This window comes from Myotis nattereri, assembly GCF_964212035.1.
Source record: "Myotis nattereri genome assembly, chromosome: 5".
Taxonomy (NCBI): domain Eukaryota; kingdom Metazoa; phylum Chordata; class Mammalia; order Chiroptera; family Vespertilionidae; genus Myotis; species Myotis nattereri.
This window is the reverse complement of record NC_138080.1, coordinates 55121113-55145993: the sequence shown is the minus strand read 5'-3', so window position 1 is coordinate 55145993 and position 24881 is coordinate 55121113. Positions and strand designations below refer to the sequence as shown.

The 24881-nt window shown below is 40.4% G+C and overlaps 1 protein-coding gene across 5 annotated transcripts in view; it reads right to left on the bottom strand.

Annotated features, from left to right (window-relative positions):
* Positions 1 to 711: 711 nt before the first annotated feature.
* LRBA (LPS responsive beige-like anchor protein) overlaps positions 712 to 24881 on the bottom strand; it is a gene marked incomplete at its 5' end in the record, with an annotated part of 554145 nt that continues 529975 nt past the window's right edge. For all 5 annotated transcript variants that reach the window (XM_081090942.1, XM_081090941.1, XM_081090943.1 and 2 more), the window contains 5 exons: positions 712 to 1859; positions 3186 to 3337; positions 6591 to 6787; positions 8294 to 8395; positions 24146 to 24313. In XM_081090942.1, coding sequence (XP_080947068.1) covers positions 1769 to 1859; positions 3186 to 3337; positions 6591 to 6787; positions 8294 to 8395; positions 24146 to 24313 — 710 coding nt within the window. In that variant the 3' untranslated portion in view covers positions 712 to 1768. The remainder of the gene's footprint in view (positions 1860 to 3185; positions 3338 to 6590; positions 6788 to 8293; positions 8396 to 24145; positions 24314 to 24881) is intronic.

Here is a 24881-nt window from a genome sequence, read left to right as displayed (position 1 = left end):
CAACTATACTTAACTGTAAATTCAGTTACTTCTGATAGTTCTAATTTTAAAAGCCATCTGAAGGCAGTAGAGGCGCCAGTTTTCTTCCGAGGCTTCAAGAGGAAGTTGCCTTATTGTTAACTTTGCTTTAGGGCTGTCTTACGGGAGAGCTGAAGTATCATATGCCCGGCACGTGACTTAAGTATTCCTAATTTTCTTCCACCATTTTCCCTGAAGTTTCCAAAGTCTGAGATCTCAGATTAGTCCAGGGAGGATGCTGGCTAATTTACAGTAATGTGGGCATTTCTGCGATTCTAAGGTGTACTTTCCCTTCCCCACATTTTACCAGCTACTGTTTCCTTTAGTGCCTTAAGCAACGTGCATTTTAAATGAAACAAGACAGAAAGCTCCCTCTTTGGTCCATGGTGAGTGGAGATTAGTGTTCTCATTTGGGAGCTGTCTGGCCACAGAAGGTTTTATTCAAAAGAGTCTCTCTCTTATTGGTTGTTGTTCAGAATCTGTGACTGAAACAGACATTTTTTGGGTTAAATAATTGTTTTATCAATGTCTTAAAATTAGGAGTGAAAATATATTTCAAACAACTCAGTAAACAGTGGCATTTAATTTCCCTGTCAAATTGAGCTGTTCCAAGTCCTGGCTTGCAGAGAAGAGCAGAGCATGCAGAGAAGGTAAGTTGCAAAAAAAAAAAAAAAAAAAAACAGAGATGGGATGTCAAAGTTCACAACATACAAAGAGTTTATTTATGCAATACAGACCTTTTCTCAAATATTTTTCACAGAATTCCACACAGCAATCTACTAGAAAAGTAGAATTATACAACACCAAAATAACATTGTTTCTTAGTATAAATTGCTGATCAAAAGGAAGATGAAGATAGTTCAATAACAAAGAGAAGGTAAAACGGGTGTTACTTAATACAGCACCTGGCAGCCTCTGTCCTCAGACCCGGTGGGGGTGGGGGAGCCCGTGGGGCTTGGCCTCCGTGCTGGGCACAGTCACACCTCAGGGGGGACCTTTGGTACTTGCAACTTAAAGAAAAACAAAGTTGTGAGCCCAAGAACATTTCCATCATTTCATTTTGGTGTGCCATGAAGACGGCAAGTCAGGAAAACATTGCAAATAGTTCACCCTTGCTATAACATTAGCTCCTTTCATGTTAACCACACAATAAAATAGCTTCCCCCAAACCATAATTTTCTAGGTCTATAACATGCTTGGAGAAGAATATTGATAGAAATAACTCATTGAAATGTTTTAAATTACATGTAGCATAATTTAAACATTACTATTTAAATCCCAGAAAGTTCAGCTCATAAGAAGCACAATTGTTTGGAAAAATACAGGACCCAAAGTACAGCATAAAATTCCCCTATCCCAATATTATAACCCATTTCCTTTTGTTAAAATCATAGATTTCTCAAGATTACAGATAAATGGGAAATGTTTTTTCATAATATAGCTAGAATAAGTGGGTTTACTCACTCCAATGTGTATTTTCCATAATTGGTGAAAATAGACTTCTCATTATGACTAAAAATATAGATTTCTTTTAAACTACAGAACCCAGCAGCCAGTTTTCTGCTTTGCTATATACCTCCCCCCCAAAAGTCAAGCAAAGTCTACAAAAATAGCAATTAACTTTAAAAAATATTTTGCTGCTTTGAGCAAATTTAGATTACATTCAGATGTGTTCGCTCTTCCTAAGGGAAGGAGGCCCCAGGGCACGTCCCCTCCTGGGCTGGGAGCAAGGCTGGCGTGTGCTGTCCCATCAGTAGCGGGTCTGGTACTCATGATGCCACCGGTTAAAGTCGTTGTAGAAGAGAACAATGCTTCCTGAGGCCATGCCAGCAATGATGCACCTGGGAGAAGCAGAGAGGGGTTCACACACCTACTCCTTTCCAAGGTCTCCGCTACGAAAGAAGGAGCTGCCCTCCCCAAATCTACAAGGTAAATGTAGAGTTGGCGGTCAGAGCTACAGTGTGTGCCAACAAAGGTATGTGTTTTAATGACTAAAACGCAGCCCTGAGTAAGCTCTGAGTGCCGCCTCTGCCGTTCTAAAAGGAGCCACAGCTTCCCTTTTACAGAAAACACAGCTAGTCCGTGCAGGATGCGCCACGGACACCTGAGCAGGCCTGGCTTCCACATTGGGTATCGCAGTCGAAGGAAAGAATCCCAGTCCCACAGTCATTGCTGGTGGAGGGGTGCACACAGCCAGGGACAGCGATGCTGCTGACAGGTAGAGACTCAATGAAGGGGCCATGTGGCCGGATGTGTCCATCACGCTCTGAGCAGGGCCCAGTCCTCAGAACACAGTGACTTCCTGAGGTGACTGCTGCAGGTGTGTGTGTGTGGGGGGGGGGGGGGCACTGCTCTCCTGTCCCTGCGCAGGGGTGAGCGCCTCTGGACGGTTTGGTTGAGCCAGGCCGCGGAGGTCCTATTCAGTACCCTCCCTACCACTTCACAGCAAGATCACGAACTAACGTGTCGCTACACAAGCCCAGCTAAACATCAAATATGTGCTGTCTATATGGGACTCACTTTAGGCCTAGTGACAAACAGGCTGAGAGTGAAAGGATGGAAAAGGACATTCCCTGCAAACAGTAATGAAGAAACAAACTGGCTTCAAGTCAAAACCTGAGGAGAGACAAGGGCACTCGATCTCCACAGAAAGCTCAGTCCACAAGGAGATGTGAGAGTCGAAAAGTTCACTAAACATGGTGGAGTGGTGGCAGTTGCACTAGTGTGACACTGTGAATGGACCTAAGGCCACTGACGTGTATACCAAAAGGTGGCTTTCTGGGAAAATGTTGCCACAAAAACAATTAGGAACTAAAATGAGTGACTGTCTATTAAGAGGCAATAGGAAACCAGATAAAAATTATCACCCCCAAATTTACCACTTGGGAGCATGTAGGAATTCTCATGAACAGAGACCCAGGCATTTTGCATTAAAGGTACTTTAAGAAACACAAAAGGCTTAACTGAAATGTAACCAGAGCCTTTGTTACTTATGTCTTGTCTACTCATGGAGCAGTCAGCCTTTGTCCACGGGCTTGTGCCATCAGAAAGGAAACCCCACTATTCATTGGCTCTCTTCATTGCTCAGGTGACCTCCACAACCCAGCCCACTTAAATTCCCGCGGCTGCTTTTAAGCCACCATCAGCAGACCTGACTGCAGTGTTACCTCTGGTCGTAAGACAGGGCCATGGCCCGGATCCCAGCATCGCAGCCTGGGTAGGCAAAGAGCTGCTTGAGGTCAGACACCTGCCAGACCTTGACCACACCGTTGTCTCCTCCTGTGAGCAGGTACTGCCCGTCCCGGCTCAGCTGGATGGCCTGTGAGACAAAGCAACGTTCAGGTGAGATGTGGCTCTAGGGAAATTTCACCTCTGAGTTTGATGAATTCCTATGCAACAGCAGCTACTGCAGCGCAGGGAGAAGGGAGAGACCATGTGGGCTCCTGAGTTTTAGGAAATCGGGAGTCAGGAAACTTGCTATTTTTCAAAATCAAATGGACGGTTAGGCCCTGTGTGAGTTTTCTTGTGTTTCCTCTTTAAGGACGAGGCGGCAGATGCTTCCAGTGCTACAGATGCCTCAGAGCTGCGTGTTGTGGACTGGGACCAGCACTGCAGTCCGGAGGCCCGGGCACCTCTGCAGGACCCTGGAGACGGGCTAGGCACGCTCTGTACCAAGGCCGGGCAGAGAGAGCTCCTGACACGTGTCCCCAGTAAAATGCTGCTGCCTGCGGGGCCTTCACAGCAGGGGAGGACAATGTGGTAGGAACCACGACTCCCAGGTACTCATACCCCCAGGCTGAGCATTTTCTTCTTGCCCAGGGCAGACACGGAATTTGTCCTTCCATCCTGTAAAATGGGGCAAAGGCAGACCAGTGCCTGTTATATGACTGTCTACATTTTCTAATGGTTGAGAAAAATAAAAGAATATTTCATGACAGGTGGAAAATTATATGCATTCCACATTTCAGTGCCCATAAACAAGGGCTGTTGGAACTTAGCCACACCTGCTCGTTTATGGCTCCTCTCATAACAGAACACAGAGCCTGCAAAGCCCACCATATTTACTGTTTGTCCTTCCTACCCCTGAGCTAATCCTATCTCCACTGCCCTCCAAACCTCATTTCCTAGTTAGTAAGATCCATCGCCTTTCTTAGGGAGGGGACACACAGTTCTACAAGTTACTGCAACCATCTGTGATCCGTCCGCCCGGACACCATGGGCCGGGGAATACTGTGCTAGCAAGCGCGAAAGGATACATCTAACCTCTGATAAATGTATTTATGCTCAGAGTTTCCGTATAGTTGCCTTAAGTCTTTAATATACTCTTTGCCAATTTTTTAAAAACCATCGTAAGGATTGTCTCATAGCCATTCACTTCACATAAATGCCAACTTTTAGTGGTCTCTTAAATATGGCTTACTCTCACGAACACAAAAATCTAAGATATAAAAACCCAAGTGTGGAAGGTAGTTACATATAAGAAGTATTCTCCAAATCTAAACCAAATGTGAACAGTAAGATTTCTCAAAGTAAGTAAAAGTCAATATCCTCTGCCTCCCCTCATTTCACGAGTGGCCGTCTCTGAGGGTCAGGACCTGCAAAGGAGCCTGGGACAGGTAATCGTCTGCTACACTTAGAGAATCCAGCTGATGAAAATCCATTAACCTTCTGGTTGTGGTTCACTGGAGTTTTATGCTTGAGGCTTTTTACTGGGTAAGCGCTATATAAAAACATAAATTAAAACCATTAATCTTTAAGTCTGTTTTAGTAGAGAATCTCTAATCCTAGTTTTGTTTGGAATTACTTTAAACTTGGACTTTTAGGACCATCCATTCATCAACATCCAGATTATTTGAATAAGGGAGAAGATGTCTTCTCGGCCTTTCCCGGGAAGGACTTGTCCATTTCTCCCGAGCAGCGCCCTACCTTCCATCCAGACCAACACCCAGGGAGATCTCAACGTTAACGTGCCTCAGCACCAGGGCGGGTTGAGACTCGGGTTCAGTGGGCTCAGAGGTGTTCATTCACCTCACCCTCTGAAATCCCGAGTGCTGCGCTGGGGGTGAGCGCACCCATCAGGACTGTCAGTAAGAGGGTCCCCAGCACTGCCTGCTGTCTGGGTCCCCTCCCCCTTTTCTACTCCTCTCTCCTCTTTCTGCCTCACCTCACTCTTCCTCTCTCGGCTTTTTCTCCTCTATGCTCTCCTTTCCTTTCTCTTTTCATCTCTCTCCACTACACTCACCTTTTGTTTCTCTTCATCTTTCCTCTTTTATCCACTCTCCTTCTCCCTGCCAGGCAAGCTTACTGATCACAGAGTGCCACCACTTACAATTAGTGTGATAAAGTACGAAAGTGCTGGTGGAAAAGCAATGGCTTGTTTAAGCTTGAAGCCCAGTGGGAAATATTAGAGGAGAAAAAGCAATGGCTATAGCATAGAGAGGAAAACTAGTGTAAACAAACAGTCTGCAGTAAGCCCGACCACCGCCTCCAGGCACTTCCAGAGCCTTCGGTCCTGACGAGCCCCAGAAGCTGTTAGCCAGCCGGGGATTTCAAATGATTTTACAGATTTATTAGTGTAGCTGACACTATAATCGCAACTCAGAGTGACAGATGATCAGCATTATTATTCCAAAGAGGAAAGGCAACCCTCTGCTGGGTGCTTGGTTTAAATGAAGTGCTACGGGGAGGAGGGGAAATGAAGCAGAGTGAGAGTCCCCGCCTGCCTTTGTGGCAGAGGCGGATGCAGCGTGGACACGTGGAGAGAGACCCACGCCACTTACTGAATTAAGAAACCCATCCCAGAATAAAGGAGCGGCAAGTGCCCTTGAGTTCATCATGGAATCTATAGTTAGGGTTTACTTGCGAGAAGGGGTGATCAGACCAGGTCTGGGAGAATCTGTCATCTAAGCTGCCCTGTTCAGGAGCAACAGTGGATAAATGTCCAGGCTCAGCTAGAACCACACCCAGCGGGCACAGGCTTCCCCATCACACTCACCCTGAGCCTCACCAGGAGGCCGAGGTGAGACAGGGACCTGCAAACCCCTTCCCCACCTAGTCCTGAGGGAGGGAGCCCTGTCTTGAAGAGGAAGTGAAACCCTGGAAGGCCCACTAGCATTGCCGTTTCTTCACAGCAAAATGGGAAAATGTTTGCCTAATTCAAATCACAATGTGAAATCCAACTCTGTCACCTTGGCAAGACTGGGTCTTATCATCCATGAGAAGTCAAGTCTGGAGCTAGCTGCTAATCCTAAATAGTCCTCACCCCCACCAGCCTATAACGAGGAGACAGGTCTAGGTGTCCTCTATTCCATTATTTTAGATTTGATGCTCAGATACAAAAACACTGAGCCCGTGCCCTGGCAAGCCACCCAGAATGGCCCCAAGAGATCTACGCCAGCCTTTCCAGCTGAGGGCTCCCATACCGAGCAATACGGCAGCACAGCTGGGACGTACGGGGTGCATGGAAAAGAGAATCTCAGCAACTCAACAGGGGTTTCTTTAAGGAACTCTCTCCCTTCCCCACGTACCACCCTGAGGTATCGCAAATCCTGAAGAGTCTGAGTGGCACTCACCCGGATGTTGTCCTCTGTTTCCATGGTGGCCTGCAGCTTTCCGTTCACGCTGAATGTACAGAAGAACCCGTTCTCGTAAAATATGACGCAGTGGCCCTCTCTCGAAGCCTGGATGAGTTTTGGTTTCAGGCAGTTTTCAGGACCCTCCAAAGTCCTTAACAAGTCTCCATTCATGGAATGTATGAGACACGGTCCTTCTGAGAAAGGGGGAAGCAAAACGCAAGATTCATTTTAAGGTGGGAACAGCCCACTGCGAGTGAATCGTGAGCACAGGTCAAAGGGCATCCCAGAACTGCAGTGCCGTTACAGAAAGCCTTCAAAATGGCACATCTTCCCAGTGCCACTGTGCAGAATTCCCTGTGCATGCCGGCAGTCTCACCTTGCCCTTGGGAGAGGAGAGAGCTGAGTCACGTGCAAGTTACTCTGTGAAATCATTAGGCCAGGAGTGAAGCCAGCACAGACCTTCCTGTTAAAGGGGCCCTGAAGGCACAGAGTGTGAGAACTGGTCAGGTTGGCAGGTTCTCACTCCGCGTCCTATTCTATGAAGAGAAAGCGGCAAGCACTGCTCTTGAGAAGGTCCTCACAAAGAAAACACATGAATTCTCTGTTTTAAATGACAGTATGCGAATAAGTAAATGTGTGTTTTTCCTGCTTTTTCATGTCCATATATAAGTACGTGTATGTATGCAGATGTGTGTATAAAGAATTTTTAATGTTTTGAGAACATTCTTAAAAATGTCAGAGCAATCATAAAATCCCTGTTGATTATTAAACTCACTTTGCTGGTTTTAGCTTGTACAGTCACATGCGTGGTCCCACACCTCAGTGCAAAGCTAGGACAGCCTGCAGTATGACAGGTTTATTTACATAGCTAATGGGAATCACATCTAGTCCAAAACCTCATGCTAGCTAAGGATATGTGACATTGTTGGGCATAAGAAGGTAAAAATTCCAGTCGGTATAGAATTTTTGCTATCATCATTAGTGTTTCAATGTTTGGACCAGCTAAAAACATTTAAAAACACAATCCATTGACTATTTAATAAGGCTTGTTACTTAGACTAAGTATTATAGTTCAAAACATAGATAAGGTGACTCAAATACTCCAAGCTTCCCCATGAGATGAGCGTTTTTGTGTGTTCCGAGCGTGTGCTCTTGGAATGCCTGCTTTGTATCTTTGGTCTAAATATATGCTGATGTTGCTAGGACAAACCTCTGGGCAGACCAGCTAAGTACCTTTCCACTCCATTCCTGGTGCCATCCTGGTTCCTGACTAGACCTGGGATTTGGAAGTTAAAACAGATGGGTCAGGCGCTTCCATTCAGGTGTGAGATGGAGGCAGCCCAGCCAGAGTTCCGAAGAGTAAACAAACATACAAAGATGTCCCTGTTCCAGCCCCACTGCTTAGAGCAAGGTTGTGAAACAGAAGCACGTGTGCTGTCCAATGTGGTAGCTACTAGTGAACGCTGCGCACCAGAAATGTGGCTGGAGCTAGATGCTAAATAGTCCTCATTCTTACCCCCCCACCAGCCTGAAGCGAAGAGACAGGTCTAGGTGTCCTCTACTGCATTATTTTAGATTTGATACTCAGATACAAGAACACTGAAATGTGGCTGGAGCTAGATGCTAATCCTAAAGAGTCCTCATCCCTACCCCCGAATGAAAGCAAAGAGCACATGTTTTATGGCAGTGCCACTACTTACCTGTAGAGCCACTCAGGACCAGGCCGAGCTCAGCGCAGATGGCAGCACAGGTGATCGGGTAGTCATGGCCAGTCAAAATGGCCCGTGGGGTGGTGGTCCCACCTTCAGGAAAAGAGAGATAAAAAGGGCAAATTAATTCAAGTTCATGCAGGGGATTATCTCCCTCTCCTCAGATGAAATGATCAACTTGTTCCTAATTCCCATAATGGCTAAATCTTTTACTTATAGTTTTGGAATTTGTCCAAAAACCCTATTTTAGAACCAGATCCAAACTATATGTTATATTGTGAGTACCACACGTTAAATGTGTAATCCTTATGTGATTATCAGGCAGCAATGGTTGAAACCTCAGGGTAAAGTAAGTCAGAAATCTGCATTATAAAATGCCCCAGGTACTCTCCCAATATACATATAAGCCCCCTGATCAGATGATTTATGGATGGTTGACTATAAAAGTAGGGATTTAGGCTTGATTCATATTTCAAAGAGAAGCAGCTGCCTTTTCTCCTTTCTCCTCCTCCTCCTCTGTGGGCCACCGAGACCCTGCCACAAGGAAGACAGTTCTGAGTAGGATTCCTGGTGTCTCAAGGCAGCCCCTCTTAAATATCTACCATCTTTACTAAGCATATGTATGTTCCTCATATATAAATCTCGGAGTACATTTCTCTATGATTTAGTCAAAAAACAAAGAGAAAAAAGCTCCTACATGTAATTCTACTGGTAGTGCTTGAACATCAGGGAGGCGGTGAAGAGGACAGAGGCGGGGTACCCAAGTAACAGGAGCTGCTGCAGAGCATCCTCACAGGTAGGAGAAGCCATCCTGTACCTCGGTCACAGGCGAAAGAGAAAACTGGCTGATAAGGAACCCACACCATGACTGGCCCCAGCACAGAAAAGGAAAACAAAGATGGGCTTCGTTTGTGGCTTGATTCATGCTGAGCCACAAGGATAAACTGAATTCCATAGCCCAAAGATACTACTTTAAGACTAAACGAGTCCTTTATTTCTATAGTCACTAAGAACCAAGACACAAAAGCCTTTACAAGTGGGACTCTCAGGAGCAGGGTGTCAGCATTCTTAGATTTCCTTGACCTGGCTGGTTTCACAGTATTATTGATAAATAATACAGTATAATCGAAATGGGACAAATGCGCCTAGAAAGTAGGTCACTGCCACCAGCTGTGGAACTCTGCAGAGAAGAGTAACTTGTCATCCTAACCCAGACATGTGCTGTCCTTGGTACAGTCACACTGAGGAGAGACCTGGTGGGTCAGGGAAAATCCAGCAGGATCCTAATGTCCTTGAAAAGGCAAACACATTTAACTCCAAAGCAGTGGTTTTTACAATGGGTCCATGGGTTCTCTGAAATTTCATGTAAAATGTATGTACATGCCTATGTTTTTTCTGGAAGGATGGGGCGGGGGGGGGGGGGGGCGGGGCGGGGTGGGGGTGGGTGGAGGAGATAGATTTTACTGAATGCATGGGTATCCATGACCAGAAGCAGGTGAAGAGTGTCTACTATGAAGACACTTCCCCCGGAGCCTGCAGCTACTTCACATCTTGTCATTACACATAATCACTACAGCATGTCACTGGAGGACACAATGACAGCTGTGTCCACAGTGTCCTTCGTGGCTTTTGGTGACTATGGGTCCCTGTGAGCGAGACTGCAGCATAGCAAACTGCACCACACTGGCCTGCTGCGTGTGGCCTGACCTGGAGCTGGTGGAAAATGCTTAGTGATAAAGGGAGACCTCAAAAAACCTATGAAAAGGCAAAGGAGAATAAGAAGGTTGACTTGATTCCAAGTTTCAAAACTCCTCTGGGGAGAAAACCCTACCTTAATTACAAAGTTTACTTGACATTTTTCTAAACAAGAAAGAATCTGTCACAAAGACAACATTCCCCCCCCCCCCCAAAAAAAAAGTAGACAAATTTGGGGAAATTTTTAAGAAAAGAAACACATAATTTAAGCCAATCTGAATTGCTTAATTTTCTGTTAGAGATAAGCCTTGCCACAGAAATTAGAAATAGGTGTTAATGTATTTTTAAAGTTACCAATACTTTCACCCTCATTCATGCTTCCTCCCTTTCCCAAGATGCTCTACATTCCACAAAAATACCTACAATGTTATTTTTGAAACTAATGTCTAATTATATCATCAACTTATTTAAAATCAAGAATTAAAATCATTAAGATCTAAGGCATACATTTTCAGTGATTACTCTTCTGTTTTCATAAGTCAACCATTTTAAGGGGGGGAGGGGTGAGATTTCTGTTTTAATTTAAATTGTCTTGGAATTCCTTAGTGGTAAATGAAGGTTTGAAGGAAAACGGATGGCAACTGAAAATAACCTAAGTGTCAACCAAAGTAAACACAGGGCAGGCAGATGGGTAATGACGGACGCAGAGAACACTATCACCTAAGCATGTCAAGGCTAACTTTTCTTTAGTTCCTAGAGCTAAGAATACTTTCTCAGGAACATGGGAGGAAGTGAGAATATTGCTGACAACTATTTCTTTCATGCAAAACAGTTCGAATATTGAGAATTTTCTATGACTATAAAGCCTACCAATTAACCCCAAAAAGTGAGTTAAGGTATAAGCATTATTTTCTGTAAACTCATAATTAAAATTTTAATAAATATGCTCTACTTGCAAAATACTAGTTTCCAATAATCCACGCTATACCAATCATGTTTGCCTCTACACACATACGATGAAATTTCAAAACAGAATAAAGGTTTTTTCTTTTCCTAGGCCCAATCTCTAAATGAAGAACTGTTCAATGCTAGGATGTTGCCTTCAAAGTTTGGCAAAATGTTCTCTAACCCAGGAAGCAGGTCAGACAGTTCAGGAAATACGGGGGGGGGGGGGGGGGGGGGGGAGGAGGAAAGGAAAAGAAAAACAACAAATTAAAAGCATAAGGGCAGACTTATAATCATTGGGTTCTTCTCAGGTAACTGGTTTCACAAACACTCACTGAATTTCCAGTAAAAAGATTGTGCTACTTAACTTCCGTCCCTTTAGGAAACACACATTAATGGCCTTTAAAAATCCACATATGACAACATAAGAAGAAACAGCATTTTCCCTAAGAAAAGCTGTTTTCAGTCTTGCTTAAAAACGGACTTTGTATTCCCTTATTATCTGCTGTGTAAATTGAGTGTTCTTTTTATTTTCTCATCAAAAACTCTGTTCAAAATAAATACTTGTGGATTTTTATAAATGCAAAGAAGCCAAATGTTCTAAATATTAATATTTCACTATAGTGAATAGAATTCTATGATATGGGATTTAAACCCAACAGGTTCAAACTGTTTAAGTTTGCCAGGTATTTCGGGAACTTCTTATACTGAAGCTACTAAGGGTAGAGGGCATACTCAGAGGCAGAACACAGACCTACTGGTATATGTGGCTCAGAATTGATTCCTCTGTAGTTACACGATTATACATCACCTGGATCCCAGAGCCCAAGCAATCACCTCCCACAGAAAAGAAAGGCAAAACCCTATATACCTGTGTATATTTCTGCTTGCAAAACCTAGAAACAAAATCTAGAAACCACATAACTCATGCTCACTGTAGCACCCACCTAGACTGCCCCTCCCCACTACTTGTCAGCCCACAGACTTACTACCAGGGGGAAATCAGCTTCAGGAAGACAATACTGGCCACATATTACTTTTTCAAAGACCCCCAAAGCTATCACCATCTCTCACTGACGTCTCCAAACCAAATAAAGAACAAGAGGGGAAAAAGTCTTCTGGAAAATATCAGGCGAATTCTTTGATAAAAGTTTGCAGTAGTTAATGGATACCAAAAGTCCCACTGTTGCTGCTGAGATAGCAGGATCCACTGAAAGCTAGATCACAAAGCGGAGCAGATCCCCTTAAGAACCTTTTAAAGTCTTAGTGCTTGAAAAATCGTCATGGCTTTCAATAAAGCCGAGACAAAAATTTATCTTGATGCTAGTTTAAGGGGCTACATGTCAAACTCATCTCAAAGAAAAATAAAAAGAGAAAGAGGATAGACTCTTGGACTGCCTTGAAAAGCCTGAGCAATTACTTCAAAGGAAAGGGGGTCTTTGTCCCGAGAGCAGGTTTATGACCACTGGTGCAAATCCACCAAAGGCTGAAAGGGATGCTCGGTGCATCTTTATGGACCGACGGCCTTAAAGGAAGATGAACAACTCAAAGGAGATTAAAGACAGGCCAAATCCTGCCACTGATACCAGGACGCGCCGGTTTTTACAGATGTGCTTTGCTCCGTGCACAACACTAAGGATCAGCAGTAACTTATATTGTTGTAACAACCCACTGCATTGACAAGATCTCCATATGATCAGTTAGCACTGATATTGGGTCTGTGCTTTAAAATACCAGGTGAAATGTTTACACCATCAGGCAGCATAACAAATGTTTTGTTTTTTTTTAATATATTTTATTGATTTTTTACAGAGAGGAAGGGAGAGAGATAGAGAGTTAGAAACATCGATGAGAGAGAAACATCGATCAGCTGCCTCCTGCACATCTCCCACTGGGGATATGCCCGCAACCCAGGTACATGCCCTTGACCGGAATCGAACCTGGGACCCTTCAGTCCGCAGGCCGACGCTCTATCCACTGAGCCAAACCGGTTTTGGCACAAATGTTTTTATTAAATGTGTTTCTTTGGTGCCCTCATAATACTAAGTGTATTTCTGCATCAAATGGACTCTGAACTACTTACAGTTATACCTGATAGAAGAGGAGACAGTAATTTATTTAGTATCCTGCTCATAAATAGCTGATGAGAAAAATATTTCAAAGGCTCTGTTTCCATTAAGGCAAAAGGGATTAATAATCCAGGTAAAAATAGACCTGACACAGATTTCTGGCAAATTTTGAATTACATTTTTAAAAATGAATGAAGTTTTTGGTATTTCTGGCATCATCTCAGTCTTAATATTACATTACCTTACAGTGCATTGCAAAGTTCTCATTAGCAGTTTAAATATTTTATACCACCAATTATAAAATGAAGCACGGTTTAACATTTCCCTATTCTTATTTTTGTAGAAATAAAATTAGTTCTTCCAATTAATGCTTAGTTTAGAGATTCCTGTGCCAGAAGCTAACACGTCTCCTTTGTTCACTCATTCATTCCTTCACTCATCCATTCACTTGGTAACATTTATTGGCTATATATTTTGTGCAATGTACTATGGAAACGAGGGGAATAAAATGTGGCCTGCATTTGTAAGTAACTTGATTTCAAATGGTCACTATCAGGTTTTGTCGACCTTCCGGTAAACCTGCAAATTACATATATCTCTGTAATTGGAAATGTCCAAAAGCTGCACTGACTATTACAGAAGTCCAAACTATTACAGCTGAATTTTTATACAAAATTAACATCAATAAAGTCTTCAAAAAAACCCCCCACACAACTGATATAATTTCCCACAGTAAAACCTAATAGCATCTGATCTCTTAGAGAGGTAAAAACAAAACATGAAACCTGGCTTTGTTTAAAAAAAATCATTTCAATAGAATATTCATGTTGAAAGAAAATACGGTTACCAGAGGGAAGGGGGTGGAGTGGGGTAGAAAATGGTAAAGGGGACCAACTATATGGTCATGGAAGATGATTTAACTTTGGGAGGTGGGCACACAAAGCAATGTACAAATGATATACCAAAGAAATGTACACTTGAAACCTATATGATCCTATTAACCAATGCCATCCCCAATAAATTTAATTAAAAATAAAATAAAGGAAAATGTTTAAGAATCTAAATGAAGTTATCAAGTATATGTGTGTGTTTTTTTAAATCTAAGTATTATACATTACTATATGCCAGTCATTTCCTAAAGATGGATACTTCTGTTTTACAGATGCCTTTTGTTCCATTTTAATTATATTTTGATTACTTGAGAGGACTCATTGAGAATAAATATCATGTAAAAACTGAATACTAAGCTTTCTCATGTGACTCATCATAATAGTAAATCAAGAAGAAAAAAAATGACTTTTCTGAAGTGGAAATGAGGTTAGCTATTAAATGTTTCTTAAACCTGTCCCCCTGTCCCATTAACTTCCTAATTTTTCTTTTCTGTTTCAAATTTTGATAAGTTTATTGGGGGTGATATTGGTTAATAAAATAGGTTTCAAGTATACAGGTCTATAATACATCATTTGTATTGTGTGTTTACCACCCAAAGTCAAGTCTCCTTCCGTCACCATTTATCCCCCCTATACCTTCTCTTCTACCTCCCCCCAGCCCCCTTAATCCTCTGGTAATCACCATACTGTTGCCTGTGTCTATGAGGGTTTTTTTTTTTTCTTAATCCCTTCGGCTTTTGCATCTAGCCCTCAAAAACTACTCCTCTCTAATAGTAGTCAGTCTGTTCTCTGTACTTCCTAATTTTTCAATGGGCATTATAATACTATATTGTAATCATGCAAAGAGAAACTATTTGAAATTTGTTCTATTCATTCTATCTCCACCAAGTCTTCCCCTTCCTCTTGGTTTATAATCTTTATCTTCCTCTATGACATATAATTATATATTACATATGTAATATATAGTTTATATGCATACATATAGTTTATGACAATGGAATCATCCTCTAAGACTACATTAGAAAATGGGTTTGTGTAGATATCTACACTAATAAAAGAGAAAAATGGTAATTGGCGTACGAGCTACCCTTTTCATTGGCTAATCAGGGCTATATGCAAATTAACTGCCAACTAAGATTGGCAGTTAACTGCCAACAAGATGGCGGTTAATTTGCATATGTAGGCACAATGCAGGGAGGCGAAAGGGAAAGCAGGAAGAAGCCCCCTGCCACTGACAGTGATTGGAAACCCAGGGGGTAGCTAAGAGCTGGGGGGCAGGGCAAAGACGGCCTCAGGGCCGCCTTTGCCCTGCCCCCCAGCCATGACTGGAGAATCAGGTGCCTTTTCCACCCTGGCCAGTGATAGCAGGAAGTAGGGGTGGAGCCAGCAATGGGAGCTGGGCATGGTCGAAGCTGGCAGTCCCAGGAGCTAGGGGTCCCTTGCCTTGGCCTAAAGCGAAGCCCACGATTGTGGGGCCGCTGCAGCTGTGGGTCCCCGCTGCCCGGGCCGGACGCCTCAGCCAGAGGCATCCTGCAGGGGCAGGGGCGGAGCCCACGCGATCGTGCGCCCCCCCCCCCCCCCGCCCCCGCTGCCACTGCAGGTCCCCGCTGCCAGGGCCGGACGTCTAGGCCAGAGGCGTCAGGCCTGGGCAAGGGGCCGATCCTGCGATTGGAGGGTGATGGGGGTCAACGCCTGAGAGCTCCCAGTATGTGAGAGGGGGCAGGCTGGGCTGAGGGACACCCCCCCACACACACACCCAGTGCACGAATTTTGTGCACCGGGCCCCTAGTGTATCTATAATTGTACATGTAAAGTTATAACTCTTAATGTGTAATATTTTAAAAAAACAAAACCCTATCATAACAAATACTAACATAAGAATACAGTGTAACAAAATTATCTCTGTATTGTCCTTTGCAGATACTGAGAGAGCTTTAGTGAAAGGGTTGCACCAAACTGTCTACAGCTGACAGTCCTTTTAAGTGGTTAAGAATGGTGCCAATGGCCTCCAGACCTGAGTTTGAATTCAGCCTCCAGCATTGCTAGCTCTGTGACCCTTGTTGGGCAAGTTTTCATAGTTAGAGTAAGATGCAGGAGCTTCAAGGTCAGGGGGAAACGTAAAGGCATATTTATAATCCCTCTGTGCCTCAGCTATAAAGCAAGGGAAACAGTAGTCACCACACAGGACCACGATGAGGATTAATGAGCTGGTGTGTAAAGTGCTGAGAATGCGCCTGGCATGTAGTGAGCACCCAGGAAGCAGGGGCAATAGAATGATGCATATTTTCACCCAGCTTCTGTAGCTGTATATGGGTTTCTAGTAACATAAACACTATACAATTCTGCCTCCAATAAAGAATGCAGATAGAACAGTTACTGATATGCAATCTTATTCATATTTGTTGATATACAAAATTAAGCCTTTTATGAATAGTAATTAAAAGTAAAAATTATTTTTTTAATCTATCTATCTTAAATACCCAAGTCACATAAAATTCTTTGTAATATGTCCTCAACATTTTATTTTTAATCCTCACTTGAGGATATGTTTATTGATTTTAGAGAGTGAGGAAGGAGCAGGGGAAGAGAGAGAGAAACATCATTGTGAGAGAGAAACACTGATAGGTTGCCTCCCATACGTACGTGCCCCAACCAGGGATCAAACTCACAACCTACGTATGTGACCTAACTGCTATCGAACCCACAACCTTTTGGTGCACGGCACAATGCTCCAATGACCAGAGCTATCCAGCCAGGGCTCCTCCTTAAAATTTTAAAGGTTCCTTTGTTAAAGGTACATAAGTAAGGCACTAGTGAGAATTATAAAGGGTTTTCGCATCTTTACCTATTAGAAACATTCTGGACTTGACCCCAAAAGCAGACAACAAAAGCAAAGAATGAATAGTGAGGCCTAAATCAAATGGAAAAGCTTCTGTTCAGCAAAGGAAACCACCAACAAAATGAAAAAGCAGCCTATGAAATGGGAGAACATATTTGCAAATCACATATCTGATAAGGGGGCTAATATCCAAGATATCTACAGATCTCATACAATTCAGCAAAAAACAAACAAAAAACCAAAAAAAACCCCAAACCCGCCACACACACAACCCCCCCCCCCACAAGCTGATTAAAAAATGAGCAGAGTTTCTGAACAGACATTGTTCCAAAGAAGACCTACAGATGGCCAACAGGTACATAAAAGGCCTTCCAAATAATTAATCATCAGGAAAACGCAAATCAAAACCACAATGAGATATAACCTTACACTTATTAGAATGGCTATTATCCAAAAGACAAGAAATAACAAGTGCTGGCAAGGATGTGGAGAAAAAGAAACCTTTGTGCACTGTTAGTGGGAATGTAAGCTGTGCAGTCACTGTGGAAACCAGTATGGAGGTTCCTCAGAAAATTAAAAATAGATTTACCATATGATCCAGCAATTCCACTTCTGGGTATTTATCCAATGGAAACAAAAACACTAACTTGAAAAGATATCTGCACCTCCATGTTTAGTCAGCATTACTTACAATAGTCAAGACTTGAAAACAACCTAAGTGCCCAGCGACGGATGGATGTATAAAGAAAATGTGGTTTATATACACAATGGAATATTGTGCAGCAACAGTAAAAAAGGAAAAGCTGCCATTTGAGACAACCTGGATAGACCTGGGCATTATGCGAAGGAAGTCAGACAGAAAAAGACAAATGCCATAGAATTAAACTTATTGTGAAATCTTAAAAAAAGAAAAAGAAAAGCTCTTAGATAAAGAGTACAGACTGGTGTTTGCTAAAGATGGGGGTAGGGAAAACCGGCAAAGGCAGTCAAAAGGTAGAAACCTGCACTTATACAATAAATAGGTCCTGGGGATGTAATGGGCAGCATGGTGGCTATAATGAACAACACTATACTGTGTATTTGAAATTTGCTGAAAGTAGATCTTAAAATTTCTCATGAAAAGGAAAAATCTGTAACTGTGTGGTGATGGATGTTAACTAGACATACTGTGGTGATCACTTTGTAATATATATACGTATCGAATCAGGATGTTGCACAACTGAAACTAGTATTATACGTCAATTACATCTCAATTAATAAAAAAAGAAAACACCCTGACCCCACTCACCCCAAGGAAATAAAGCAATCTCTAAGGTGTAGAAAGTTACAAACTACAAGACTGTAAGCGAAAAGGATCAACAGTCATGAAGCCCTAAGCCATGAGGGGGGAAATGGCTTCTGAGGATTTTTTCTATCTAAAAACACTTCAAATCCAAAATCAAAAGTCAGATTGAACCTATTTGAAGGCAACAAAAATAATTCAAAAAGATAGGGCAATTGCTGTTTTGTAAAAGAAATCAACAGAGGCATTTAAGTACTTACTTTCCTATAAAAATAGGTCTCTTTTCATAAATCCTCAGGAATATCTAAAGTGTAATATGAGGTACATATGGCCAAAGCTGCCATATAATTTCTCTAATGAGGCCAACTTTGGGGAAGGTGATAAAGTCAGTCTAATATGTTTTTCCAGGAGGTATTAATTAAATCTATCATTAGTAGTTCTACAATAATGTCTCTCTCACACACGCGCATGCACTTTCACAATATTCTAAAAGAAGAACCCCTCTTTTAGGCGAAAAGGAGGGAGGAAGTAGCTTACAATTTCAGAGCATATTCAGTCCCAATTAAATGAAAGAAGACATTCAAGATTTTCTTTGAGAGCCTATACAACAATACTTAGTTGACTAAAGGGAATCTGTACCTTCTTAAATTAATTCCAGCACTTGTTTGAAATTAAATTTCCTATCTGAGCATATAGTATTAGACAAACAGCTTTCTTTGGTGTGGCACTATGAGAGTCTACATATGAAGACACTCAGCTTCAATTTGAGGGCATAAATCATCAGTTCTTCTGTTCTCATATTTATATGGCTATAGTCTACGGGCTGAATGGTATAGTCATTTTTTCTCTGCAACTAAACAAGGTAAATAAATGTGATATATTGGCACATCACCCCGCCACTCTGCATATGGTGCACATTAAGGTTGTATTCATTTGCCATATGAATATAATTCCTTTTACCACATCTACTATTAGTTACAAGCAGTAAATACAGAGTTGTTTTGCTGGAACTTGAGGGCCTGCATTACATCATGGAGCACTAAACATCCTGGACCTTCTGGAGAATTTCATAGACGTAGTTTTAATGTCACCTGAACTCGAACACTGCCAACATATTGTTTCAAACCCTACTTGATGAATTCTTCAAGGAAGAAAAACAAGGGCAGTCTCAGTGTTTGTTCAAAGGTGCACACCAAAAATAGGGCCACAGGAAAGCTCCCGATGAGACATACAAAAACTCATGTTGTTGACAAAAGAATAGATCAAGAGTCACATCCAAGGTATAAAAAGGCTACTTGTTCCAAACATTGCTTTTCTATTCAGAATTTAGTGAACGCAAGGAACCTAAAGTTAAAATATCATCCATAAACTATATTTTTTAAAAAAATATATCATCCAAAGAATTTTCTCCAACTATAGCTTACTAAAGACCTGCGGTCAATAAGAATTTAAATCTCATGATAAACTCTGATGCTTTATTTCACTGGGCATATATTTTGCTCACTTTCTCCTTAAACAAAATATTATCAAGTTCCAAATCCAGGTCAGCATGGGGCTTAAGAAAGAAGAAAGTGAGTTATTTTACAAATTGCTATGGTTCAACACATATGCATACATCTTGACATTTGGGTCCCATAAATAATATGTCACAGGCAATTAAAACCAAAGTACACCTGTCTTATCAAGTGCTGACTTTCAAATTTACTAACATTAAGTCCCCAAATGCATCCAGCAGATGGTGCTCTAGGACATCTACAGTTTGTGTTGAGTCTAACCTTACTTTGGCAAGACAAAGAATAAGGATTTATCAGTGGCTTCAATAAAACATATTAGGCTTTATGATAAAAAGAACATAATTCCTAAATATGTGCACAAAAATACATATGCATAAGACATGTGCACAGAGGCAACCAGTAAATATTTCACACCTGGATGATACTACTTTTGTTATGGACTTGATGAGTAGTCTATGTATATCTGGTATTTATGCTCATATGGCAAGATCATTCTAAATTCATTAAAAAAAATTTAGAATGCCTTAAAGTTAGAATTCATTTTTAATTATAGCAAGAATGCCTCATTAGGGTGATACTAGTAAAATTAACAACAGTAGGATTTACGGTAATGACTTAAGTGATTGATGAGAGTATAACAAAATGAAGTTTTAGACAGAGAAAAAAAGCAGGGCAGCTATGGCATACAGTACTTTAAAAAGCAGCTCTGTGGTCTGTTAGTGCTAGCCTTATGGTTAATAAAACCTTCTTTCTAATTAACGGTGCTGAAATATTCTTAAAGAACAGAATCCCGGTGTTCTGAAAAAAAAAAAACTTAGCTTTTTCTTTCTTCCAGTAGACGCCATGCCCATAAAGAAGAAAGCTGACATAGATTAGCATGTCTGATTGCAATGAGGAAAAAAATGCCACCTTTCAATCAAATCAAAAACAGAACGTGAGAATGGAAAACTACTTTACCAAAATACTATACACACAAATCTACACAACCACCTCACAGTCAGCAACCATTTGCTTCTAAAGCTAATCAACTGTGGCTTTAAAAAAATCGCTCAGATAGCTAAAAATACTTAAATACTTACTTTTAATAAGCATTTAATTTGAATTTTATGGTCTATTAATACAATATAAAATGGTGGATAAATAACGATTTTGGAAATTTTCATCTTGCTTGTAAGATCATTTCAAAGTTTTAAAATATTTAATTGTCAACTGAATGTATTGGGCAGCATTTTCTCCATTTTGAAGGAAAAAGGATTATTTCAGGAAAAGCATTTTGGTGGACAAGATTTGGTTCAAAAACATACAGAGTGCTAGGGCAGAGATATGATTCCAAACAAAAACATCTTTCATTGAAATGTTCTTGGTTGATTTTATTTTTTAAAGTCACAGCTAAATGGAATCCTATGTTAATTTTCTTTTCCTGGAGAAACTGCATTCCACAGGAGATAACCTGCACAAGCCAACAGACGGACAGCACCTCTCTGCTGTGCAGGCGAGCGAGGCTTTGCCACAGAATCCAGATGTCAGAGAACACGCGTATCCTTTCATAAACCCCAAATTGTACCACATAGAGAGTTAGCCTGACTTTGCCCAACCAATGCGCATATTAATATGATTTTAAAAAATAGTAATAAAGCTATTAAATTTACATATAGCACTAAGGTTTATACAAAATGCTGTAGGCTTATGATCTCAGCAAGTAAAATTATTAGCTTATTCTCATAATTTTTGAAATAAAAAGTGCACAAAATACTTGAATAAGATCTATGAAATGCATAAAAAGCAACACCCTAGTTTTTTTTTAATTTACCTATTTTCCCTTCAAGCAAGAAAAGTCTAAATTCAAAAATTTAGGTTGAGGCATTGTGTGCATTTATAGACCACAGTGCAATTATATATATATAAAAGCCTGACCATCTCTTAAAGAACACTTACACTGCATCCAACAGATATAATACAGGAATAAACACAGCCTAAAATTACTCATCTGAAAGGCTCTGACTTCGGTGACTGCTTCGTGGAGCCATCAATGAGCCAGAGGCTTATAAAATCTGAACCAGCTTGCATGAATCCTTAAAACACACGGTGAAATCTCTCTCTCTCTCTCTCTCTCTCTCTCTCTCTCTCTCTCTCTCTCTCTCTCATTTTGTTTTGAAAAGCTTTAACTGGCTTGTTCATTTTTCTATTCTAATGTGCGATATGCTCATTATATGAAAAAGTGCCTATTTGTCTTTCTCCCAGATCCACCCTTCAAAGCTAAAGCAAAATTAAATTGGGACATCAGATGCTAGAAAAGGGCCAGAAAGGACGAGGTTCACTTTGAGAAAGGTAATTTAATTTAGTCAATATACATACAATTTTCTAAAATTTTTATTAGCTGTGCTATTATGTTATTCTTTTATTTTTTCTTTGCATTTCCAGCACTGCTAGGAGTTAATGTCCACCATACTGCAGACAATGAGCGGGTACAGATGAAGTGCTTTATGAAAAATATAACATTATAATATATACTCTAATGCCAACATGATGGTGTTTGTGTGGTGATTTATTTGCTCTAAGCACCCAGTGCTTCTGATAACACCTTAGTTAGTTCCCATTGTTGCTTTCATTTTGCAGACAAGACACAAGGACCACAGCAAAGCTTAGAACTCAGATTTGTTTTACTCCAAACTCCAGAACGTGGCCAATCCTACTTGATTTATTTTTTTAGAAAACATGCATGTAAAAGCCACCTCTAGGGTGATTCATAAGGTATTTAGATATGTAAATACATTTTTCACCTATATGGAAAGCTGAATATTTCTAGTTTTAAAATATACTTAAATCTATGAAATGTAACAACTATTGCCTATAAGTGTGCTATAGCTAGTAAGCCTTTAGCTTCTTCTCAGAATACACATTGGTAATAACATGAACACGATTAGGTTACATAAGTAAAAAAATATATATATATATATTTTCTTGTGTCTGGATTGCTATATGTGCATGAAACATCATGCACTATTTTAAGGCAAGAGAAAGTTCTTAAATATTTTCGGATAAATAACAAAATGGTATATTTATTATCTATGTGAAATCTAGGTCTGAGTTAACTTAGTATATCTCAATAACTGAATTTATAGACACAGGAAAAAAAGAAATTGAAAGTAGTCACTCATCCTAAAAGGCCAGAAAGGAGAAAGAGCCGAATGTAGGGGTCCATAATGAAAAGACCATGAAGCACCTTTCAAAATAATGTGAAAAAAATTCCTGAAGTTTACATATTTTAAAATGTTATCATAGTTATATATAAATTGGACCTGTCTGTATAAACATGTGAAATACACACGTACACACTATCCCCCATACAGACACATTAAAGTTGATCTGATCACAAAGACTGTGTTATCCATAGCATTGCAGCCTTATTTTTTATATTCTATTTGTATGGAGACTGATCTGTGCTTTGCTTAAAATAAGAAATATACAGTAGAGGTTCACTGAATAAAAACCACACCAACCAAACACAAACAAAGCAGAACCAGCTCTGATAAAATACTTTGCAAATACTTCTTTTAAAATTGTATTGGCTTTCAATTATAAAGTTTCACTTTCATACATATAATATACATTTAATAAGCACAACTCAAAGAAGTCAACCCAAAATACGATAGACTTAAATGTATTCAGACTGTTTCATAACCTGGGGCTGAGTGACAGATGTACAGCAGGATTCAGGTAAAGTAATCAGCAACAACACGATCCTTCCTTAGCCAAATACATTGCAACTTGCTTTAAATTAAGAAACTGTAAATATTTAAGAGCAGCTAAAAAGCTCCACCTTATGAAGTAAAAATCTAAAGCTATTTTTGCAGGAACTTTTGTGTTGTCATAATCATTTTAATTAAATTCTCATTTTTCAGGTGGTCCCTTTAATTGTTTTTTCCTACTTCTTAATGTGTTTTTCTAAAGCCATTTCTTTGCTGCAGCTGTGTGCGATTGGTTTTAATGGTAGCTGCTTCCTTTTTTGCCTTCTGTGAATTACAATTTTAAATGGTTACACATTTTTTGTTTTACTGCCTTCAGCATAGTTTCATAAAGACGTTTAAGGCTGTTGCTGAACATTTTCATTTCCCATCTGAAAAACCAAGAGCCATTTGAATATTCCATATTGGCCTTTTATGACCTGCTTTACCTTTTAATATGTAAATGAAAGCATATTTTTTTTTATAAAGAATGGTTTGTTTCCATGAAATTATAATTTTGCTGTTTTAAAATATGAATACAATAAACAAGATAATATATGATTGTTCTTTTTATGTTATACCTTACTATTCGTGAATGAAACACCTCTATTTTATGTGATGACAGCCATTTACAATGAAGAACCAGCATTTTCAGATCATAAGAATAACCTATAATGTGAAAAATGAGGTTTCACACTTGGATTTGAATTATCAGTGGTCACAAAATGTCAATAATGAGGCTATCTAGACCTTTCTTAAATTTTAACTAAGAAATTAAAACTACTTGATGATTCAATTTCACTTTACCATGATGTAAAAGATAACTTTATTACAAATTGTTATTACATTTCATTTGTAAAAGTTATAAAATAAAATGTACTTACTGCCTGGGTTATCTCCAATCCCACTGCTTTTCCCATTCCAGTACCAGAGCAAAAGGGTTGCATCACGTGACCCAGAGAGAATGTAGCAATTTCCCCCAATATACGACTCAGAACGAGTGAGGCAAGTGACGACATCCCAATGGCCAAACACAACTTGGATCAATTTTCCTGAAACACAAAACAATATTCTTTAAAATTGCTATAAAATTTTAAAAAATTTCCGCTCATTATGACCATTTCACCTCTAAGGTAATAAAGCCTTATAAATTCAGATTCTGATAATTCAGATTTTATAGTAAAATTTGATCTGGTCCAATCTAAGAGTTTTCTATGGATAGTAATACAAACAAAAAAATAAACTGTGATAATAATGTTTTGAAAGGAAAAACTATTTTCAATTCAAACTATAATATTTAAGGACTATGACACCATCCTATATAATAAAGAGCTAATATGTTGCCGAAACCGGTTTGGCTCAGTGGATAGAGCGTCGGCCTGCGGACTGAAGGGTCTCGGGTTCGATTCCGGTCAAGGGCATGTACCTGGGTTGCGGGCACATCCCCGGTGGGAGATGTGCAGGAGGCGACTGATCGATGTTTCTCTCCCATCGATGTTTCTGGCTCTCTATCTCTCTCTCCCTTCCTCTCTGTAAAAAATCAATAAAATATATTAAAAAAATTAATAATAATTAAAAAAAAAAGAGCTTCGGAACGACCTTCTGAACAATCAGTGGCGG